The following is a 23,896-nucleotide window of genomic DNA, read 5'->3' on the forward strand; positions in this document are numbered from 1 at the left end:
AAGCCCACGGTATCTTTTTAAACTTTCCTTTTTAGGAGATGGGCTGCCTGACTTTTGGGTAAAACATCCCTGCAGAGATCTATAAGGAGGTCAGTAAGTCACATACATGAATGTGCTGCGCTCCAATAAAATAATGTGTGAATTCCGCTAAATTGTTCAGTAAGTGGAATAGGACACGACAATCGATGCTTTCATCTCTCCCCACTTCTGGGAGCTCTAGGAGACACCGCTGACAGTCTGTCACTCACAAGGCGCTGTCGATCATTGCACTAAACCTGCAGCATTTCCATAATTCAGTGGTTATTTCAAGAACACTTCTTAGCTGCGACAATTCTAGTGGGGTTATGCAGAGAGGTAACAGATCCAAAATCATCCACTTCCAGCGATACGAGTGCCAAATGTCTTATCAAGCTATGATGAATGAGAAGGAGGTGCACTGCAGTCAATAAGCATCTGATGCAAATATGGGCTATAAGAGGGAGTAAAAAGCAATTAAAATCATTGACCAAAATACAAAACCAGAAGCATTAGGAGCCAATAATTTCTATTTTCTGCATCTAATAGCTACATAGTGAAAGATGGATGACACCCGCCTGCTGGCTTTTTTTGAGATTTACGGACCAGATTCTCCTATTTGAGTCAATCAGACCAGACTACTGCATGGATTTTTATCATCCATTCATCTCTATGGGAAAAGGTATGCAGAGCTCTCTGAAAAGAGTGACACACTGTGTTCAAGCCAACTTTGCAGGGTCAAAACCCACAGGAATGTTCTCACCAGAGGAGTATAAAACACAACTCCCTGGATTCACATTGTCTAAATTTTGAGCCCCATAAGGTAGTTTATGGGGCTCAAAGGTGATGACAGGTTCCCTTTAGCTCCCATTGACTTCTACACGAGTTACAGAAATAGCTTAGGGAAGTCCGCTTGGCTAGTTCCGTAAGCCCCAACAACTGCATTGAGCTGGGCCAGAGGCAATGGGGACACAAATTTGATGGGCTAGACCCAGAGATGGAACACGTATCTATCAGACAAAACGTCACAGACTGTAATACCCCTTTAAAGAGGGCCTGTTACGCGCTTGAGTCAGCAGGGCTAGCTCCATAATTCTTGCAGCCTCAGCCCCATGGCTCTTGCAATTTTTCTTTTCACCCTCAGTCCCCCAAAGCAAAGTCCCATTAAATTCAAAGTGTCAGTAGCCAGATTTATCAAGAGGGCAATCTCCACCGCTCACTGTTAGTGAATGACATCAGATTTGACTGACAGTGAGCGGTGGAGACTGTCCACTTGACAAATTGCAAAATCTAAGGGGAAACCGGTACAGAGGAACAGGAATATAAGGTGGGGTAGAAAAAAAAAAGAAAAACTGCAATAGAGTCGGCATGGCCACAGCTGCAAAGCTATGCAGCTAGCCTTGCTGACAAGACAGATCTTCTTTAAGGACTCCAACCTTTCACTATATAAATGTAATATATGGAGGACTGCATGCTAACCTACCCCTGACATGACCATCACTGGGTGGCCACAAAGAAGTATTTTCCTTGCAGCTTTTGCATTAGGCATTTGTGACTTCTAAGCCATATTACTCGTTGCTGACCTTGGCTATCCTCTTACATAATCACTTGGACTTTCACTTAGTACTTGTTTTACCAGGTCCTGACCTTGGTTTTGCTCCGAGCATGCTCTCTGCACATGTTCTTGCCATTTGCCGATTCCGAATACGGTGCCGATACTGCTGACAAATCTCAGACTATTCCGGGAGCCCCAACCTGGAGATTGCCTGCAGTGAAGACCAGATCTTTGTATATTCGTTAAAGGGTATACTCCAGGGAATCCCTTAGGATTCTTCTTAGAGGGCCCAGGACGACTATTAGTGTAACACAAGAAGTCTGTTTATTTCGTCACCAGGCAAGACCGCTTTCATACACAACAGAAAATGACCCAAAAAGTTCTGCTACATGTATTCAGACTATACAGTGGTATTTTGCTTTAAAGAATTCTACACAGGAACCACTAATGAAAAGGCAATAAAAACCTAACATAGAACTCGCATAAAATACCAGCTGTGAAAATCTTATAAGTGACAATTAAATCAATCTTTTTTATTTGGGAAGAGTCAGCACGGTTGGGAGTATGATAGGTGCGCCGAGTCTGCAGCTATAAACATCCACAGTAATTACTAGCTCCTGCAAGAGCTACAAGTATTAGCTCAGTCTGTCTCACACGTTCACTTATGAGATTATCAATCTTCAAATATAGGATTTTCCTTTAAATATTTAAAGAGCCACTCCAGAGAAAATACATTTTTCCATCCATGCCTCCTTCACCCGATTGCCCATCACACTCTTGACGTCTCCTCTGTATGCTGCAGTCACTTCCATGCAGTGCAGCCTCCTGTTTGATGCATATTAGGCATCATTATGAGGTTACTTTTCACTTTCACATCGATCCCATAATGCATCAGCACAACATTACATCACCACCTATAGCCTGTACCATCTCTGCAACATTGCCAATCTTCACATAATGAAGCTATACACCATAAGTATACAGTCAGGAGCATGAGCTGTGATCTCCTCTATTATAACTGTAAGACAGGAGCCTCTAATCATCATTGGTGACTGTGTCTGTGCCCCCCTCAAAACAGGCTGTGTGGTGCAGGCCATATAACACAAACCTAACATACAAATCCAAGCAGGTCTGAGCTCGTCAGAATGGAGATCACATGATCACCTGAGGGAAAAGGGGCCAGGAGTTTCAGATAGAAGGGAATAACTAACCAAGGTAACACCAGGTGAATTATATATATTGGGACCTTGTTACCTGGAAAAGAAAATACTGGAGTGGCCATTTAAAGTGTATTGCAGTACAATTCCGCTTATACAGGACAACCTCTTCAGTTTCAAGATTCTATTGAAATTCAATCCAGAAATGGCTAACTGAATACCCTCCTCATAATGGTAGTAACTTCATCGGAAACGGATCGTGCACAGATGCCTACTCTGCTCCGGGCTAACTCCTACATACAGTGGGTATAAGTGTATCTTGACGCCCCCAGGAATTCCTGGTGGAGTCAAGATTGACAGGGGTTGACGCCCCCAGTACCTGATTGGCTGCACAGCAGCCTGCTACATAGGTCTTGGAAGGGCACTACAAGTTTGCAGAAAATACATGCAGCGGGGCCTCGTACAAACGCTGAGCCAAAGCTCCCACGGTGTTCCTGCCCAGCGAGGCACAAGTCGCAACCCGCCCTGAGGAAAAAGCGTCCTGAACCCCATGGTGCTGCGCCGCCGGCGGCGCTCCACAACAGCAACCCCCTATCACAACTTACACATACCGGCGCCTGCAGCGAGCCGACAGGCCCAGGGGGAGGTACACTGCTATACGGCGGCTGGAAATAGCAGGAGCACATGCCGCGGCCTTCACCCCACCAAGCTGATGCATCTTTCTTGCTGGCGGAGCTTAACTGCACAGAGCACTAAGTGTCAGTGTGGGGGAGCGGGGCACGGATGTAACAGTCCCAGCAGCGGAGGAGAAGAAGCGTTCACGGTGCCATGTGTCAGCAGGAGAGCGGCGTCCACGGTGATGACAGTCCCAGCAGTGGAGCACACCTGATGAGCGTGGCAGTTGTGAGCGGGGAACGGGTGACACGGAGCTGCATTCTGGCTGCTAAAAGCGGGAGACCTTAGGGTGAGGGTAATTGATCTTCTTAGGATTACATTATTACATGTTAATGCTGCAATGTTACAGCGGTAACATGGCAGCATTTACAGCTAATAATGTAAACCTAAAAACACTTTTGCACATCACGCACACATCTATCCACAGTGTCCTAATAGTTCCTGTGAGCCGTGGCCCCATCAGGAGCTGGAGGTGTGAGAGGGGCGTTCCTCCTGTCAAACCCCTAGCTTCCGGTGGTGTCAAGGCACACCAATACCCATTCAGTGTACAGATTCATTTAAAATTACTTTTTTGCTCAGTCTATAATGTCCCAGAGGTTATGTTTGATACCCCAGTAGTATAGTGTCCAGTGCTGGGGAAACTGGTGGTGTAAACTGGGCCCATGAGACTAGCTGCACATAGCCTGTGCCTGCTACAAAGCAACACTATGGAGAAGCTTTGTTCTCATCACAAAACCCCACAGATATCAAAAAGATTATCTAATCTTGAGAACATAACAAGTCCAGCTTCTAGAACTCACAATAGTCAGGTGGTTTTATTACTGGGAAAAGTGGCTAGTAAGGTGGTTTCAGAGTGAAGACTTCCCCCTCCATGATGTCCATATGCCAGAATAATGTCTCTGGAAAAAGACAGTCTTTAATAAAAAGCCACTTTGAGTAAACTTTATAGCATTTCCCTAGGGTGCAATTGCCATAGAGTGTATATTCAGGCATATGACATGCTTACCGATCATTACTGAGAGTTTGGTCCTGGTTCAATCCCCAGTTCTCTCACATGACCTATATTACTAGCTGCATGCTCCAGCGTTCCCCGTCGTTTTTCTTTATGCATTCTCGCTTACTGCATACTATCATACACTAAGCTCAATAACACAATATACAGTAAGCTTCCTGTGGTGGTGTCTGCCAGCAGCCAGAATATTATGTTCTATAGGGGCTTTTTGGAGTCTCCTATATTGGATGACCAACCCTTAGGACAGCTCCTCAACAACAGATTGGTTGGGGTCCGACTCCCGGAATGCCCCACTGATTAGCTGTCTGCAGTAGTCTCAATGAACCGCAACAGAGTTCCAGAGGGCAGGTAAAGAATTCCATGAGTCAAACCGCCACCAAACGGATACTACAAGTCCTGAGAACTCCCTTTAAAAATGTACCTGATTTTTCAAAATAAGCTGCCATGAGGAATAAGACGACTATCTGTGGCTATTATATGACTTCTCTATAGCATTTATTAGCAGTCACCTCTGGAAGCTATATCTTTAATTTTCAAGTCTCACTGAGGTTGTGGATGGAGAAGAGCGGAATATTTTCTCTCTGTCTGTAGCACACCCTCAGGCCTCATGTCCACGGGGAAAAGATGATTTTAAATCCGCAGCGGATCACGGTAGATAAATACCCGCGGATGGTCAATAAAAGTGAATTAAAAAAAATATGGAGCATGAAAAAAAAAAAAATGGACATGCTTCATTTAGGTGCGGGTCTCCCGCGGGGACGGCTCTCGCAGGCTTCTATTGAAGCCTATGGAAGCCGTCCGGATCCGCGGGAGACCTAAAATCAGAATATACTCACCTGCTCCGGATCTTCCCTTCTTCGCGGCTTGATCTTCTCTCTGTCGCGGACGGATCTTATTTCTTCGGGCCTGTGCATGCGCGCGGCACGTAGCCGACGTGCCGTGCACATCCGGAGCGTGCGGAGAGGCGAGTAATTGTTTTTTTCAGCCCTCATGTCCGCGGGGCAGGAGGGACCCGCTACGGATTTTCTATGGCCTCATAATAAAAAGCAACATGCAGGACACTACAGCAGTACTGAGCAGTGTAGATGTGATTCCAGTAGTCATCAGTAAGCACTTACCGATAAGAATCTCCCCACATCTACTTCTATGGGCAAAATGAGTCATCCCTCTCCCCAACTTCCTGTAAGCTGTCTGGTTATGTATATTACTAGAGACAGACTTTACTTGACAACAGGTAGCGTACAGCAAATTAGTAGGAAAGGAGACCCTAAAACACAGCACTTTGAAGATATTTTTCAGCACAAAAACATAATTTTACATAACTTGCAACTGTGCAAATCACTTGATTGCATTGTCTTTCACATAAGCATAAGTGGCTTGAAAAGTCAGTGACCATTTAAATCTATGCAAATGCAGAAGGGATTCAGGACATAAAAAGAAAACAAAATAAACTTTTGGGCAACTTTGGCTAGAGTATAAGAATTAGGATTTTTTTGTTACATTGCCGACTATTGTAGACACTATCTGGAGCCCTGAAATAGTTGGACAAAAGGTAGACCTAGTGTAACAGTAATGACAGATGTTGGAGAATGGTAACCAAAGTACAAACGTGAGCGCCTAGGCTCTAATAAATAGGATGCATAGACATTGTTTGTACCGCTGACAGCTGCTTCTTTGTTTCTTGTTCCCGTTCGCAGAGCTTTTCTCATTGTACGATGAGAAGCGGTACAAGTGCCATCATGAGTGCCACTTCCATGAAACTTACTAAACTATAATTACCTGCTTAATTATTCTCAATCCACTTACTGCGAACTTGAAGACAATTTCGCTTCTTAACAGCTTTACCCAGATGTTTAAAGCTCAGCTTAAGGGCTTATTCGCACAAACACATTTGCGCGGCATATTACACACACAATGCGCAGTGAAGAGACCATTGATTTAAATGGATGCGTTCACATGAGTGCATTTTGTGCATGCACTTCGTTCGTACTCAGTATGTATTGCGCACGAACATAGCACATATTAAACTAATTTAACTTAATTGCCCATTTAAATCAATGGAATCATGCATGAGCGTTTTTTGTACGTGCAAATACACGACATGTGCGCACAAAAAAAAAAAAAAAAAACAGTAAAAAAAAAAAGCAAAACACAAGTGCACGCAAAAACGCAACACCAATTGCACAAGTGTGCGTTTAAATACACTAGTTGCTTGTGAAGCTCGACTACGGGATGACCCTGAAGAGTGTGAGGATAATGCCATCACATTGTGCAGGAGCTCCGTCCATGTTGGTATTGTGGAGTTGTTAAAAGGGGTTTTCCGGGCAATAAACTATTGAGGACTTTATCCTCAGGATAGGACATAGTTAATCACTGGGGATCCGCTGCTTAGGATATGGCACTTCCGCTGAGTCCACTATGGCATTCACCTGGCCCACTACACTGACAATCAGCTCATCGCTAGGAATCCCGAGTGGAGGGTCTCCATGATTATCTATTGCTGACCTATCCTGACGATAGGTCATCAATAGTTTTTGCTTAAAAAAAACGCTTTAAAGACCGAGTTGGCAAACTTACTATATTTGCTCCAACATAAAACAAGGTTCAGATGTATGTGTTATATATGTCTTTACACATAATTAACCCCTTAGTGACGAAGCCTATTTGCACCTTAGTGACGGAGCTGAATTTTGGAAATCTGACGTGTCACTTTAACATAGAATAACTCCGTAAAGGTTTTGCATATCCAAGTGATTCTGACATTGTTTTTTCGCCACATGTTGTAAAAATAGACCGATAGAATGTGTATTTTTATTAAAAGTAGTAAAATTGAGAACATTTTGTAAGAATTGTTATTTTTTCACATTTTCAACTGTAATATCTCAAATACGTGCAAACATACTGTACACATTTTTGATTAGATATTTTTTCAGCTATTTGCTATATCCTGGACGCACATGTGAAAAACGTTAGTTTTTGTTTTAACCATTTAAGAGACGTACAAATTTAACATTGCTTATCAACAATTTGAGGAACACTTTGTTTTCCTACACCAAGCCAAGACTGCAATGGCTCATACCCCTGCTTATCCCGTGTTCAGAAACATACCCATTGTGGCCCTAATTTGATGTCTGGATGCACAACAGGGCTTAAACCGAAAGGAGCAGCCGGTGGCTTTCAGAACAGACATTTTGCTTGAAGGCGTTTTAGGCCCCATTGCCCACTTGTAAAGCCCTTGAGCGGCCAAAACGATTGAGAACCCGGACAAATAACCCCATTTTGAAAACCAGACCCCTTATTGAATTCATCTAGGGGTGTACTGCGTATTTTGACCCCACAGTTTTTGAATGAATCTAAGCAAAGCAGGAGGAAAAATTACTATTTTTATTAGTAGCTCATTTATATAAACTGGGGAGATAGCTACAGAATTAATGATGAAAAAAAATAAAATAAATGACCTGAGTGTCCGTTTCAGGCTCTGTTCGCACGATCAATCTTTTTTCTCCATTGTTCTACTCTGCACGGAGCAGAACGACAAAAATAATGTGTAGGTGTCAGATCTCGGACATGTACTGCGCTTGGAGCACATTGACTACAACGGGGTCTGTTGAGTTTTGGCCAGTTTAGAAGACTGCAATATTTTGTATGGCATTTTGAACTGGATCTGCAACAAAGCCTCCAAATGAAGCATCTAACACACATGTGGACGGAGCATAACGTGGACAGTTTTTAACTGGATGGTACAAATGGAAAAAGAAAATAAAAACTGGATTCTTTAACAAAGCTCAAGGCAACGTAATGCTGGTCACATCTGTAATTACTTGTATGTCTAATATATGAACCAAAGACAGACAGGCTTTATTAGATAAACCAAAGTCTCTCCTTCATGTTATCGATGATAGACTAAGATCAACTTCTTTCCAAAGCCGTCACAAATCGGCACGTGGATTGGTTTAGCGTTTTCCCCCACTGGACATTCCAATACGCATTTTATCAGACATGATCATTTTCCATCCAGGCAGGTCTATGTAAGAGGCAGTGTGAATGCAGCTCCCGCAGCAGAAGTCTTCTCTATCAAGAACAGCGGGAAGGAGCATTCAGCCACTTGTGTACCGAAATAAAATGTCACGGGTTAGCTGCAGATTGCGAGAATTTAGAAAACCACAGGAGGCTCGGTTTTCTTTTCTTTAGATTAGAGTCCTACAATGATAATTTCCTTCTCCTTTACATTTGAGAATATTGATAGGACTGTATCTTTTCATGCCTCAAATGATGGAGCTTTTAATTCAAGGATCAGCCATTTTTTGGGATTTTCATTTTTTGAGCTACACTTTTCAAGAGCCGTAACTTTTTAAATTCCTCCCTCAACAAAAGCAACAACTAAGGCTATTTTTCTTTGCTGGACAAAATATTTTTAATGGCATCATTTAAAAGGTACCACATAATGGACTAAAAATGTAAAAATATGTAAGTGCGATTCAGGCTGCATTCAGACGACCGTATGTCGACTGGGTTTTCACGCCCTGCCGATATACGGCATCTCTCTCTGCAGGGGGAGGAGGCTGGAAGAGCCGGAAGCAGTGCACTAAGCTCCCGCCTCCTCTGCACCCCCTCGCCACTATTTGCAATTAGAGGGGGCGGAGCTAAGTTTTGTTGTGTAGCTCCGCCCCCATCCCAACCCCTCCCATTGCAAATAGCGCAGAGGGGCGGAGAGGATTAGATTAGAACGATATAAAAAGGTTAGAAAATGTTGATGGGGTGGTATGTGGACTTGTGTACCCCAAGAAAAACTGCAGCTTTCCTTGTAAAAACAAGTTTTGTTCCATTTTTCCAGGAGATTGGGTGACCAAAAAGCAGCAATTCTGGCACTGTGATTTTATTTTTTCTTTAGCAGCATTCTCTGTGGGGAATAAATAACTGTATAACAGGGATGGTGCCACACATTTTGTAGCAGCGCTTCCTGGTATAGCAGCTCGATCACCTTGACTTGAGCAGGACTGAGCCGCTCTCGGACCACATGATGACTGTACTAAGACAAGGCCATGGTGCAGCTCTTCAAATATCTGATTGGTGGGGATCACGAGCATTCCACGCCCGCTGATTGAATATTGATGACCTGGATTGGCAATTACAGACACAACTACTACCAAATTTAATAGCAGCAGTACCGTCAATTACTATCCTGGGTTGCTGCAATTAGGATCGAGCGATCAGCTTCCAGGTCCATCCCCACTGACAGCTGGCCTGATAGATCAGGATCATCGTGATCAGCGTTCCCCCATCCAATACTGAGGAAATATATTGAGGAAAGTTCTGGAAAACCTAATAAATTGTATAGGCATAGAAGCATGCACCACAGGAAATTGTTCATCCGCGAGCCCCATCCCGATTCCGCCCCATATAATCCCGGCCAGATTTCTAAACCCATAACCGCCAGCACTGATGGTAGTCGCTGTAGATGGTCAGCAAGTCAACAATGTCCCAAATTACCTGGTCACGGCATGAATATAGAGCACATACAAGTAGTACAAACACCTTGTGTGCAAGGAACAAATGATAAATCATAACTATATTCCAGCGGTAATCCAAATCTATTTAGTTTACGTATAAAGTATTTTCCTTAAAGGGGTTGCCCCGCGCCGAAACGTTTTATTTTATTTTTTTCAACAGCCCCCCCGTTCGGCGCGAGACAAACCCGATGCAGGGACTTTAAAAAAAAAAACGCACAGCGCTTACCTGAATCCCCGCACTCCGGTGACTTCTTACTTACCCGGTGAAGATGGCCGCCGGGATCTTCTCCCTCGGTGGACCGCAGGGCTTCTGTGCGGTCCATTGCCGATTCCAGCCTCCTGATTGGCTGGAATCGGCACGTGACGGGGCGGAGCTACACGGAGCCGCTCTCCAGCACGAGCGGCCCCATTCAGAAAAGAAGAAGACCGGACTGCGCAAGCGCGTCTAATCCGGCGATTAGACGCTGAAAATTAGACGGCACCATGGAGACGAGAACGCTAGCAACGGAACAGGTAAGTGAATAACTTCTGATAACTTCTGTATGGCTCATAATTAATGCACAATGTACATTACAAAGTGCATTAATATGGCCATACAGAAGTGTATAGACCCACTTGCTTTCGCGGGACAACCCCTTTAAGGCTCCTTCACACTCGCAATTGCGGCAAATATCACTTCTGTTTTTCCCGCGATTAAGCGTCCGCACTATTTTTTTTTTCTGCAAAAACCTCGCTGCCACTTGCGACTCTCTCGTGCGATTGTTTAGTGCAAAGGTCAATAGGACTTTCTAATGTTAAAAATGCATTTCACGGAAATCGCAGGTTTGTGCTTCGCAATGCGATAAAAAGGAGGCTCCATAGGGAAACTTGAGAGGTAAAAAAAAAAGAAAAGAAAAGCAAACCGCAGAAAGATAGGATATGCCACGATTTTTTTCTCTCGCAATATCACGAGTGAAAATATTGCAAATGTGAAGGAAACCATTGAAAATCATTGGTTTCATAATTCTGCAGTTACAGTCACTCTTCCATTGCGTGAAAATGGTGCGATTTTATCGCAAGTGTAAAACCGGCCTTAGATTTTCCTTTGCGAGGTATCCCCCAAGACTTTATCTATTGTCCCACAAGGGCAGCCCCTCTAAGTGTCCGAAAGGCCATAGCCTACATCTTTCTTCCTGGTGTAGTACAGGACTCTTCAGGGGAGATCTGGGACTAGAAGCTGGGGATACCCATGAAGTAGCAAGAGGAAGCAGGGTTTGAAGTGAAGCAGTGGCTGCACTTACCAAGCCAACCAATAGATGGTATATAGACAAAAGTGGCTAAAGATGCACCAAATTTATCATGCATGATGAGCCACTTTAATAAATTTGTCACATTTTTAGACTGTCTGGTCTCAGGCCATGGGTGCTGTCCATGTAATTCCACTTTGTCTCATTATAGGCTATGCACATAGAGGTTTTGTCCTACAAACCGACAGTCAGATATGAAAAAACACTCCTGGCAGATCCCATTTCAGTTAATTCCACAAAGGAGAAATAATTTCATATATGTTCATGCGTTGGCCGATGCAAGTCCTGCCCAAGATTCTCGGCCACAGCTTGCACTTACGGCTAACGTGCACATAGCCTACGTTTACAATGTCTAACTATATTACATCTAATTGATGGTGTGAAATCTGCACCGAAATCAGCGGCATGTAAACACACCCTTTGGGGCCATCCACACTGACATATGCTTATCTGTGAAAAAGCGGCTGAAAATGTATCCATACTGTAGAATAGTTTAAACAAAGTCAGACAATACATACATTTGACTACTTTCAGCCTAGCATAGGTTTCTGTATGCATACGTGCAACGTACATGAAAGTGCCCCTTAGACAGGAGTCATAAATCTGCACCAGTGCGTTATGTCTAGTGCACCCGTGGAGTGGCTCTGCATGACACAGGGAAGCACTATGTCACCCCGTCACCTACTCAGGTCCTGCAATGGGCATAACACAGCACCACTCATTTCCAAAGGCTGGTTCTGGTATTGCAGCACAGGCTCTTTCAAGTGAACGATGCTGCAATACCAGTATAAGCCCACAACAGGCAGGTACTGTTTTTAAGGGGAGGGAGAAAAAAAAAAAAGGAAATTCCTTTATTCTAATTTTTTATAATCCTTCTAATGAATCAGAAAGAATCAGTTCTGGGAAGATGTATTGTATCGCACTCACCAGCTTAGAGTTGTCAGATCTTCTAGCAGATTATCAATGTGAAGCGTGATATGTGCTCTAATTACACAGCCAGCAATATAATGTACAGCCCCCAGTAATGAAGGACATCTCACCATTTCTCTGAACGCTGGAGCACAATTGGTACAGACGATTGGCTGGCTATCTACATATTAGTGGAGGTCTGAGCACAATTGAATGACTCCAGATTCGAACAATGCCAAGGGGAAATTAAAAATATAGTCAAACGGCTCATGCATCTTAATGAAAGAATAAGAAGGACACATCAGTGGTGCAACAAGAGGTTACTTCACTTACTTTTCTTGTCTGTAGAAGCCGGAGCTTTACTTGCAGCCTCGAATTCATCGTCGGTGTCCTCGCTGCTGGTGCTGCTGACGTCGAGCACAATGTCCCTCTGCGGGTCAACTCGCAGGAAGTTTCTGCATTCAAAGGTCAGATGGCCGGCTAGAAGACAACAGGACATATAGCATGACAAAGAAGGAACTCGATTCCATGGAGCAACAGAGACGGACAGAACTGTGCAGGCAGCGGTAGAGTCAGAGATTGTCTACTGTAAGGCCCAGTCTCACATTGCGCCTGTCCTTGACCATGTAGCAGACTCAGCCAGTCTAAAGAGCAAAAAGGTAGTCTTTCCCTTTGTACATCACTTAGAAATCTCAGCATGTAGAGAAAACAAAGAGAAAATTGCTGGTGAATCACTTGACTGGAGCGATTTTGAATAAAGCTTCTCAATGTATTCAAATGGCGATTTCACGGTCGCTTTTTGTAATAAGAGAGAAAAGAAAAAAAAAAAAAAAATCAACATATAGTCAATCGGTTTTCACGCCGAGCCGATCTACGTTGTCTCTCTCTGCAGGGGGGGGGGGGGGGGGAGGATGGAAGAGCCAGAAGCAGGAACTGAGGTCCCGCCCCCTCTCCGCCCCTCTGCACTATTTGCAATGAGAGGAGGCGGGACGGGGCGGGGCTAAGGTCCGAGAATTAGCCCTGCCCCTACCCCACCTCTCCCTATTGCAAATAGTGCAGAGGGGCGGAGAGGAGGCAGAGAGGGGGCGGGAGCCTCAGTTCCTGCTTCTGGCTCTTCCAGGCTCCCCCCCCTGCAGATGAGGAGGACGTATATCGGCTCGGCGTGAAAACCGAGCCGATATACGCTCTTGTGAACGCACCCTAAGGCTGTGTGCTATGCAATGTGTGGGATGCTGCAAATTACATGTCCCGTTCTCATGTGAGACGTGCACTAAAGTAGGACAAGCCGCGATTTTTCAGACTTGTCCGAGTGACAAATGGGGGGTGGGGCACTTACGTGAATGGGCCCATTCAAACGAATGGATGCAGTTTGTAATGCGAGTGAAGAAAACAAAGACCCGGACAGGTAAGTAGAAGACCCGCAGTGTCCTAAGGCAGGGTCAGATTCCGTTGCGGGTTCCTGTATGCGGAATCCGATGTGCCCATGGACATGAGGCCTAAGGCCGCTTTCAAAACGGCAGAGAAAATTCCGCGAGTTTTGTGCGTTGCGATACCCACAAATCTCGCATGAATATGAACCATATTCTTTTGAATGGGGGCATACACAATTGATTTTTTTTTTTCCTGCAGCGCAGTGCGGAAAAAAAATTACGGCACGCCCTATCTTTGGGCGTTCCCTTGGTATTCCTTGTGTTGCATTGCCCATTGTCTTCAATGGGTCGGCACATCATCGCATGGCGTGCGAGGTGCAAGTGAGTGCAATGTGATGCGAGGTCTATCCATTGAAAACAATGGGAAACACTCCGTGATCCTCCGCTAGTTTCCAGAAGTTACTTATTTACACAATATCTTGATCTAAACCAATAGAAGCTGTCCATGTCGGAATCACAGAAAAATGAAGTATGCTGCGATTGTGCATCCGCGAGCTGAAATCGCAATTGATTTCCACTCGTGGGCATGAAAAATCACTATGCTTTACTATGCTATGGAGGGTTATTGCTGCAGAACCTGGAGGCGGATGCCCGCCCCAGATTCCACAACAAAAATCTGCCCATGTGCATGAGACCTAAGGGTATGTTCACATGTAGCGGAATTGCTGCGGGTTTTTCGCAGTGGTGAATTCTACAGAGTCCGACCCTGACAGCAGCAGCGTTCACGCGTACTTTTTATTTCTGCTCATCTGTACTGAGGATGGACTCCGCACCGTCGGTGAATAGCTATTAATGGTCAGACCACACATGGAATATTGTGTAGAATTTTGGGCATCCATACTCAAGAAGGACATATCAGAACTTGAGCAGGTACAAAGGCATGCAATTAAAGTAATAAATGGAATGGGCGGACTACAATACCCAGAGAGGTTATCAAAATTAGGGTAATTTAGTTCAGATTAAAGACAGCTGAGGGGCGACCTAATAACTGTGTATAAATATATCAGGGGACAATACAGAGATTTTTCCCATCATCAAGCTACTAGTGACCACTTGTTAGTTAGTATGTAAGTGCTTCTGATACTCCACCCCTGGTGATGTCATCATAGGTCCTACACAATACATAAAACATAAAGCCTGACCAACAAAAGAACAAACACAGGTCTTTTGAAAAGGGGACAACAAAAGCAACAAAATGAGAATACAACTAAGTTATTATTATCTCCGACACAACTCAACAGTCCTCAAAAAAGACACAGACCTACCGCCACCACAGAGATCCGGTGGGCTGAAGGACCTGTGGTGATGTCATTGTTGGGGGAGGAGTTATTGTGCAGTTTGGTAAAAAGTACTAAGCAGACAGCAGCTACTACAAGGACCTGTGATTATATCACCGTCATGTGATCACCTGTGTGGATGGAGTCAGGAATCCCATGACCAGGGGCTCTTCACTGTATCCAGAAGTCTGGTGATGTGTGGAAATCAGGATGGATGTGGATGTAGCAGAGCTGTGTGCGTGTGATGTGTGTGAATCACAATGTAGCAGAGCTGCGTCTGTCAAATGCTGTGTGTGTGTGAATCAGGATGTGTGTAGTAGTGCTTTGTGTGAATCAGGATGTAGCAGGGCTGTGTGTGTAATGTGTGGGGTCAGGATGGATGTAGTAGACTTGCGTGTGTGATGTGCGTGGATCATAATGGATGTACCATGTAGCAGAGCTGTGTGTGTAATGTGTGGGAATCAAGATGGATGTAGGAGAGCTGTGTGTGTAATGTGTGGGAATCAGGATGGATGTAGTAGAGTTGTGTATGTAATGTGTGGGAATCATAATGGATGTACCATGTAGAACAGCTGTGTGGCACATTGTGCCACCAGAATCACTGGGACTATAATTTCCTAATAATTACTAGTCTATCAATACCCAGGACTGTGACTGTAACAAGGGGGCGCCCTCTACATCTAGAGGAAAGAAGGTTTCTACACCGACATAGAAGGGGGTTCCTTACTGTAAGAGCAGTGAGCCTATGGAATGCTCTGCCTGAGGACGTGGTTATGGCGAATTAGTTAAAAGAGTTTAAGAGGGGCCTGGACGCCTTTTTTGAGTGTTACACTACTATATGTCATAGTCACTGATTAGTTCAGAAGGATGGGTGAACCTGCCAGATTGGAGTCAGGAAGGAATTTTTTCCCCTTAAGGGCTTGATCAGACGAGCGTGGTTTACACGCTGCTAAGCAACGTGTAAACCACGCTGCTAACATGCAGAGATTATGCATGTGAACGGGAGGCCCCTAGCTTCACGGAGCAGCCTGTTCACACGTCAATGGTGCGGGCAGCCTGCTTCCATAGGAGCCTATGGACAGCACCCTGGACAGCGCGCACCACGAAGCTGACAGGCGAGTTGGCACTTGTCCTTCTAAAAAGCGTCTGTGTGAGCTCTCCCATAGCATCCTATTGGTTGCTATAGCAGCGTGTAAACCACGCTCGTCTGACCAAGCCCTAAATGGGGAAAATTGGCTTGTGCCTCATTGGGTTGTTTTGTTGCCTTCCTCTGGACCAACATTGGGGGTAATGGGCTGAAATGGATGGACATAGTATGCAAGGACAAAAAGAGACCTATGTTACTATATTAAATATATATGCCTTTATTTGCAGTAAAGGAATGAATACTTACGATATCCACACTTCTTACATCCTGCTCTGATGTTATCTTTGTTTACACCTGCAAAAAAATAAAAAAAGATTATTATAAACTGCAAGGGTTCCTCTTAATAAAGCAGCTTAAGGCTGGGCTCACACGAGCGCAGTTGCATAGCGTATTACACGTGCAACATACGCGGTAAACCGTGCAAAAAGTTTTATTGTTCCTCTCATACAGAACGCAGCATGTTCTATTTTACCACGTATTATGTGCGCAAGAGCCCTATGGGTGCGTTGGAAACACAGTACATACGCCGGTAAAACACTGTGATTTTTACGCAACATATTACAATACAGTCACGTGAACCCGGCCTTAGAAATTATGATTGGTTGCCATGTGCCATTTATTGAAACTGTAAAAAAAAAAAAAAAATACAAAACCTGAGACCTATTATATAATCGGTACTTGTGGGTTATCGGTCACCATTTTTTCTTGCAGGCTATTGCTGCATTTGTACCACCTAAATATATTATGAATATTTATGTTTTGGAGAAATAGACCGTTTAAGAAGGTGGGTCTTTTTACGCATATGTATTGCTGAAACATTTGTGAAATTAAATTTGAAAAAGTGGTGACAGATGACCCACAAGTACCGTCTAATCTGTGGTGGTGGGTCCGGATGCCTCTTAAAACCCATCAGACATGTCCAGACGAAAACAAAGAAACAAAAATTACTGCGAGCGAGTGAGACAAGTGACCAATAACTCAATAAGCATGAAAGAGCCGGGACATCGAGGGCTACAGAGACCAAGGAACAGCATGAGACCTGAATTCTAAAAGAGAAAGACAGAGCCAGTGCAGCAAGGGCAGGAAGGCATTCCAATTTGATGCTGGAAGGTTTTCAACATGATTCTCACAAGGACTCCAAATGTTATTATTGGCCGAATGGACCAAAAATGCCGCTACTGGGTATATAGGCTAATCTATACATAATAAAATCTTGATAATTTCAAACAAGTGTAATTTTCATATTCAATGTCAGGTGTCCATTCTTGTCCCCCCCCCCCCCCCCCATACTCGCCTTTATTAGCCCAGACGGGCTCTTCTTAGGTACTGCTCCCAGAGCTGTTAATGTGTCAAGTGGGCGGATAAAAATATACAGTGTTTACTCGGAGGGAGTAAGCAGTATCCCCATGCACATCAATGTGTTTTTTCTGTAGGATTTCAGTCCCCCAAAAAATAAATAATCACATGGAAAAACATTGCCCGTATGAATGCACACCTAAAGAGGCGCGGGCTACAAGAACTTTACAAGTAATGTAACACTAATGCATAAACTAGAGGAGGAAAAACAAAGAGATGAAATGATCAAGTTGACTCATTAAGTCAGTTCAGCGAAATGAGATTTTATTGTCAAATTGTTTGATACAGTAGTCATTGTGTGTCAGAGTCGGTGGAAGTAACGATATCAAATGACACTACACACGCCGCCGTAGGATCATACATTATTAAACATTGTGGATTATATGCATTAATATTTATATCCATGCATAATGGTTCTCATTCACAAAGGATTTAACTGGAGATTAGAGCTCAGCTGTAGATATCCGAATCCCAACAACTTCTCTAGACTGCTCAAGAAAGACAGCGAAAACTAATCTGCGATGGATTATCATCATTTCAGATGTTTATGCGCTGATTATTTTGGCTTCGGTAAAGAGCTAATATTAAAACTGGCTAGGCGTCAGAGTCATTCAAAACCAAAATTAAGAGGAACCTGGCTTGTATTGAATATTTTCTTCAGTTTATCTTTCATATGATGTTATTTTGCGTCAATATCTGAAAAGGTTATCCAGGGGAAAAAAAAAATTGTATCAAAGAAGCCAAGTGTGGTGGCAAAGCAGGAAAAAAAAAGCCTTATTTATCTCCCCCGGTCTCCTGTTGCCCCTGTTCCACTGATGTCCGGGCTTCTACTGGTCTTCACTTCAACCAATAGTAGTGATGACATACTGGCAATGGAACACTGCAGTTAATCACTGGCCAAGTCTGACTGCAGCGGCCACATGTCCCTGGTATCGGAAACGGCGAGTAAGGGTTTTAGGTTTCCCCACTACTCAGCTGCTTTGAAAAATATTTTTGCTCCCTGGATAATCCCTTTAAAGGGTTTTTTACAGGCTTAATTATTAAATGACCTATTAATATATACAGCACAGAATCCCTGCTCATCAGCTGATTGAAGAGGTCACGGTGCTTGGGTGAGCGACAGGGGTCTTCTCAAGTATGTGTCATCATTTGCATTCATCACGTGGCCCGAGAGTAGTTCAGACCCATTCAAATGAATAGAATTAAAGGGGTTTTCCAAGGAGAATACTATTGATGACCTATCGAACCATCCCTGATCATCTGGGGTCCGTCGCTCGAGACCCCGACAGATCAGCTAATTGTGCACCCACTGACAGCACCGCAATTACACAGAGGTCGGAGCAGAAGTCTCCGTGAAGTGGCCAGCGCTTGAAACTGCAGGCACGGCTCGCGTAAATTTCAATGGGTTCATTCACATTTCCGTAGATTGTTCAGGAAAAAAAAAACAAAAAAAAACACACCTTAATAGAGCATGCTCTATTTTTCAGCGCATTTGTGCACCAAACGTCCTCATAGGAGAATGTGCAAGGAGATGTGCGACTACTTGTGATTCGACTGGAAGAAGGAATGCATCTGGAACTAATTAGCCATTTTAATCGCTGTGTCCTTGTTTGCCCTCTGCAAAAAATACAGTGAAATACACCAAGGCACGCGCAAAAAAAGCATACTTTATTCCACAAATATGCAATGCTGAGGGATGAGCAAAAACGAATATGTTAACGTGAAGGGGGTCAGAGTCATATAAGCCTAGATATATACGAAAAGCAATGCAAATATGACAATAATACAATGTTTTTATAGAAACCAAAGTATGTATGTATGTATGTATGTATGTATGTATGTATGTATGTATGTATGTATGTATGTATGTATGTATTTGTACAGGTTTACTATAGAAGGAAGAGACACTTTTAGGCCTCATGTCCACTAGAAAAATACAATCCGTGCAGAATCTGTATGCAGATATCCGCACACATTGCTATTAATGTGATAGCAATGTTGCCAATCCGCTTGGAATTTGTGGCAGAATGGAACATGCCGTGTTTTTTCTCCTGCGCGTGAAAAACGCAATTCTTTTAAAATGCCATCCGCGGGTGCAAAAATCAATTTAATGGACCGCGGATGGCCAATGATTCCCTATGGGCAAAATCCACTGTGGATTCCGCAATTCCATTTAGCTAGTGAACATGAGGCCTTAAACACAAAGTACACCAATTGTAAAACAAGCACCTAGGAGTTGTTGGAGTTGTTAAAGTAGCTAAAGAGTAATGGTTGACACATCATTCCTTTAACCAGTATATATGCTCACAAAAACTACAGAAAAATAAAAATTTATAATAATGAATTCTTCTCACAGATGTCCTTGTATTTGTGCTTCCAAATATTTTGGCATTTATGCCCTAGATGTCTTATCTTCAATGCCCCAAGACCTTGAAATGGAACATCATGTAAGAATGATCAGCTACGAGACACATGAATATGTAATTATGGATACAAAGCCATAACCTTGCTATGATTCACTATGAAAGTTTTTACAGTTCCATCATCTACCTACAAAGAATTACGTTTTTTGTTCTCCAGGAGATAAGCGTGCATTCTGGAAGGTGAGGGTTGCCGGTGTCAGAAAATCGTATGTGTGTGAATTGAGAGTCTGTCATCATTGCACAATAAATGGGATGTGATCTTTGTCGGTTTGGATCTTGTTGTTTAATCATAAATAATGTGGAGGTGATATTTTTATGAATTTTTGTGTCCGTGTGAAGGGCCCACATATAAATTTTAGGATGTGTGTATCATTGAATGGCTGGACATAGTATTAATCTGTCACCCTGGTGAAGGTTAAAGCCAAACCTGGCATACAGCCACCCAACATTGGGCAATACCCTTCTACTGCTGCTCAGGAAGTCAGTGTTTGGACGAGAAGTTACACTTTCTTGCCGAGAATGACTGCAAGGTATCCAAGTCCAAACTTCAGTTTTGCCAACCCACAGTCGTACTCCTAGGCACGTCACTACTAACAATATCCAGGCAGTTCAGACTATCACACTCTCCAGAAATTACCAGGAAATGCGCACCTTCCCGGTATTGGTGGGGTATTGCAGAGAATGGATACCCCAATCAAGTTCCACTCCGCAGGAGTTCAGTTTCATCGTTCACAACACCACTACAAACGGAGAAAACAGTGGGTGGGTGTCAAAGGTAGTACTCGTAATGGGCGCCATGAGTACAAGTGTCCTTCAGCCGAGCACCCGGAAATGGTTCCAACAGACACAGGGGCCTGTAACAATGGTGTCACCCATCTCTGGATGGTGGACAATGAAGTTAGAGCTGCTTGTGCTTTTGGATCATGAGACAATCCTCTCTAATGGTGGTCTGTCGAGGGCATCCTGAGCCCGGCTGCCTTATATGTGTGCCCTCACGAATCCATTGGTCCCAACACCTCCTAACAGTCTTGTCAGAACGGTCCAGGTGACGCGCAATTTTTTGATACGGTCTTCTAGCTTCTCACGTTCCAATAATTCCTCTCAAACCCTGGATCCGCTTTTAGGGCGGCAAAACCGCTCGTCTAATCACGCAACAACTCTAATCATTTGCTGCGTGAGATTTAACGGCATACAGAGTTTTGTAGCAAAACGAAAACTTCTTCTAGGGGCTTCATTCTTTTCAAAAAGAGTGTATATGGAAATATAGTTATATATACATACATACACACATACATATACACACACACGTGCTAGGAAGAGTACTGGAGGGAGTGTACATTCCACCCAAATGCTTGGCCTGGGTGAGATAAACCTCCAGTACCTCTTCTTTCTGGGCCCCAGTGAGCTCAGATGGACCCACTGATGTGATCACTGGGACATAAAACGCTGCAAGCTCAGGCAGTCAGAGTTAGAGCCTGGAGTGAACGCATCTACCAGGTGGGCTTCTGCTGTTTGCTGACCATTAGTAGTAAGTGAGAGTACTGCTGTGTAGTTAGCGCCTTGACGGGCAAGCGTTTGCTCTGTTTATTGCACAAACTGTATGTGCTGCAAGTGACTATTTTCCACTAAGTTTTTCTGTTATCTCTGAATATCCAAGTAAAATAAAGTTATTTGGACTTTTACCTGGTCTGAGAATGCCGCTGTCTTGTCTCCGGCCCCCATCCCACACGCAGACATTGCCACAAATTTATATATACCAAAATGTTGTTTTATGTGAGCCAGCTATTAGAAAATGCAATAGCATCAACCAATATAATAAATCACTTCGTCTGTTTTGCTGCCTTTGCCCCCCCCTCCCCCCCCAAAAAAAATTAAATAGAGAGAAAACTCTTCTGACCCTCAACAGTAGCTGCACTGTAGTGGCTGTGACCCAACAAACAACATCTTGACCTGACTTTCTGCCAAGCTGCCTTGACTGAGTACAAGAGCAGACGAGCCCGACATGGTAAAAAGGTTCTTAAAGTAAATATTCATGTTACCACTCCAGGTTCCATCTGAGCCGTAAATTGAACTAAATGACATGGGTTTCTCAGAAAAGGCCATTAGATGCCATCCTCTATTGTCATTCGTTAAGTGGCTCTTCTGTGGCATTTTTAAAGACTACTTTATTTCTAACAGAATAATGCAGAACGCTGTACAGAATGTTTAGAGAAGGATTTCAGGCAGTCGGTTCTCCGCAGTTCATAATGCTCTGTGCAGCGGCCAATGGCAACCACAGCTATAAACCGGATATAAAAGGTCAGGGCAACTCCTATACAGTACATGGACATGATGGGGCCGAATAGTTACACAGTGCAGACTTGATGCGCCAGTAGCTCACGCGGGATGATAAATTTGGCGCATCTTATCTACCTATGTATAACTTTATACAACGTAATACTCCCACCCAACAGCAGGGGAGCCACAAACTGGAAACCACTGATACAATTTAAGACATTGCCTGGTTTAGAAAATCCCTTCAAAATACCGCCAAATTTTGACTTGGGGTCCCTCACTAAGGATCCTTGCTTATTAACCTCTTGACCCTAAAGGACATGCATGAACGCCCTCTGAGTGCAGGGTCTGTGTGGAGCCATACACAGTGGGCATCAGCTATTTTGACAACCAACACCGGTCCACAACAGCTGTGAGCAGTGTTAACCCTTTAAACCCTGCTATCAATTCTGACAAATGCTCCGATCGGAGTTCAGGGGTCTCAAACAGCCCCCCAGCGATGAGATTGCAAAGTGCCGTTCAATTGTCATGTCAGTGAGGGGCCTTCTGAAAGCCCCCAGGGATGCCATGTATTGCTGTCCTAAGGCCTGTCCTAATTGAATGCTGGCAGAAACAGCCATAAAATGCAATACTGAAGTATTGCAGTACATGGTATAAGTGATCGCAAGTTCAAGTCCCATTTGGGATTCAAAAAAAAAAAGAAAGTTATATAAGTGTAAGGCCGGTCTCATATGACCGGATTTGAATTGCGGACAATCCGTGGTAAAACGTGGGCATTGAAAAGGCATGTCTTTTCAAATTTTTCTTCACACTCGCAGATAAGCATCATATATTCTGCGAGCGTAAAAAAAAAATTGCAGCATTCTATACTTTAAAGTGGATTTCGCGCATATGGCCTCAATGGATGTCTATGGATGAGAGTGATCCATAGCCCATACGCAGTTAATATTGTGTATGAGCGGGGGACACACTTGCAACTTCATAGGAAAATAGTTAGAAAATCAAGAATGCCAACTCAAGGGGAGAGATCTTTCTTCTGCAGGGACGATATACTATGGATCTGAGACCAGTCGCAATTACTTTAGGTGAATGATCGCAGGTATTACGCTGCGGAAATCTACATGTGGAATCAGACCCGTTCTAATGCACCCATCCAAACAGGCCAGATTCCGGAGTAGATCTTTGATCTATTGCGTAAACTGATTACGTATGGATGTGTTCGGTTATGGATACATGCAATATGGACAAAAAAAACCCAAAAACCCTAAATGTAATTTTGCCTCAGTGTGTACGGCGGAAAAACAAGACCCCTAAAAGATGGCAAAACTACATTTTTTTTCCATTTCAAATTTCATTTTAAATGTAGCATTTTTTAAACGTTTTTGAGTACATTACATGGTACATTTAGTACAGTAGAAAAACACAACTCTTCCTGCAAAAACCAAGCCCTCAGACTATGCCGACTAAAAAATTAAAGTTATGAAAGTACAGAGGAGAAAGAGTAAAAAATAAAAGGCGGCGTCCTCAAGGGGTTGCCCAGTTTAGAAAACTCACTTTCATACACTCTGTGACGCAATTCTGAGTTAATAGATAAGTATATTCTGATCAGGATCCTGGTCTTTGGGCCAGAGTGCATAGCGGTTCCAGAGTGTCCATCACTCTGGAGGACCCGTCCTCTCCTGCATTACACTGACAACCTATAGGTTCGAAGTAGCACTGTCTACTCTTGGGGTAGATGTTAAGGCCCATTTACATGGAACGATGATGGCTCAAAATTCGCTCAAATGACAGTTTGAGTGAATATCTTTGCATAACTCTAAGTATCTAATGAACTATTTAAGAGTTATGCAGGCGGAACGGGATGCCGCAG

At 43.6% G+C, this 23,896-nt stretch overlaps 1 protein-coding gene across 1 annotated transcript in view; it reads right to left on the bottom strand.

Annotated features, from left to right (window-relative positions):
- Window positions 1-23,896, bottom strand: part of SREK1IP1 (SREK1 interacting protein 1) — a 36,997-nt gene that overhangs the window by 5,685 nt on the left and 7,416 nt on the right. The window contains exons 2-3 of the mRNA XM_066602792.1: window positions 16,220-16,267; window positions 12,453-12,599 (exon numbers count right to left, since the gene is read on the bottom strand). Coding sequence (XP_066458889.1) covers window positions 12,453-12,599; window positions 16,220-16,267 — 195 coding nt within the window. The remainder of the gene's footprint in view (window positions 1-12,452; window positions 12,600-16,219; window positions 16,268-23,896) is intronic.

This window comes from Eleutherodactylus coqui, chromosome 5 (assembly GCF_035609145.1).
Source record: "Eleutherodactylus coqui strain aEleCoq1 chromosome 5, aEleCoq1.hap1, whole genome shotgun sequence".
NCBI classification, from domain to species: domain Eukaryota; kingdom Metazoa; phylum Chordata; class Amphibia; order Anura; family Eleutherodactylidae; genus Eleutherodactylus; species Eleutherodactylus coqui.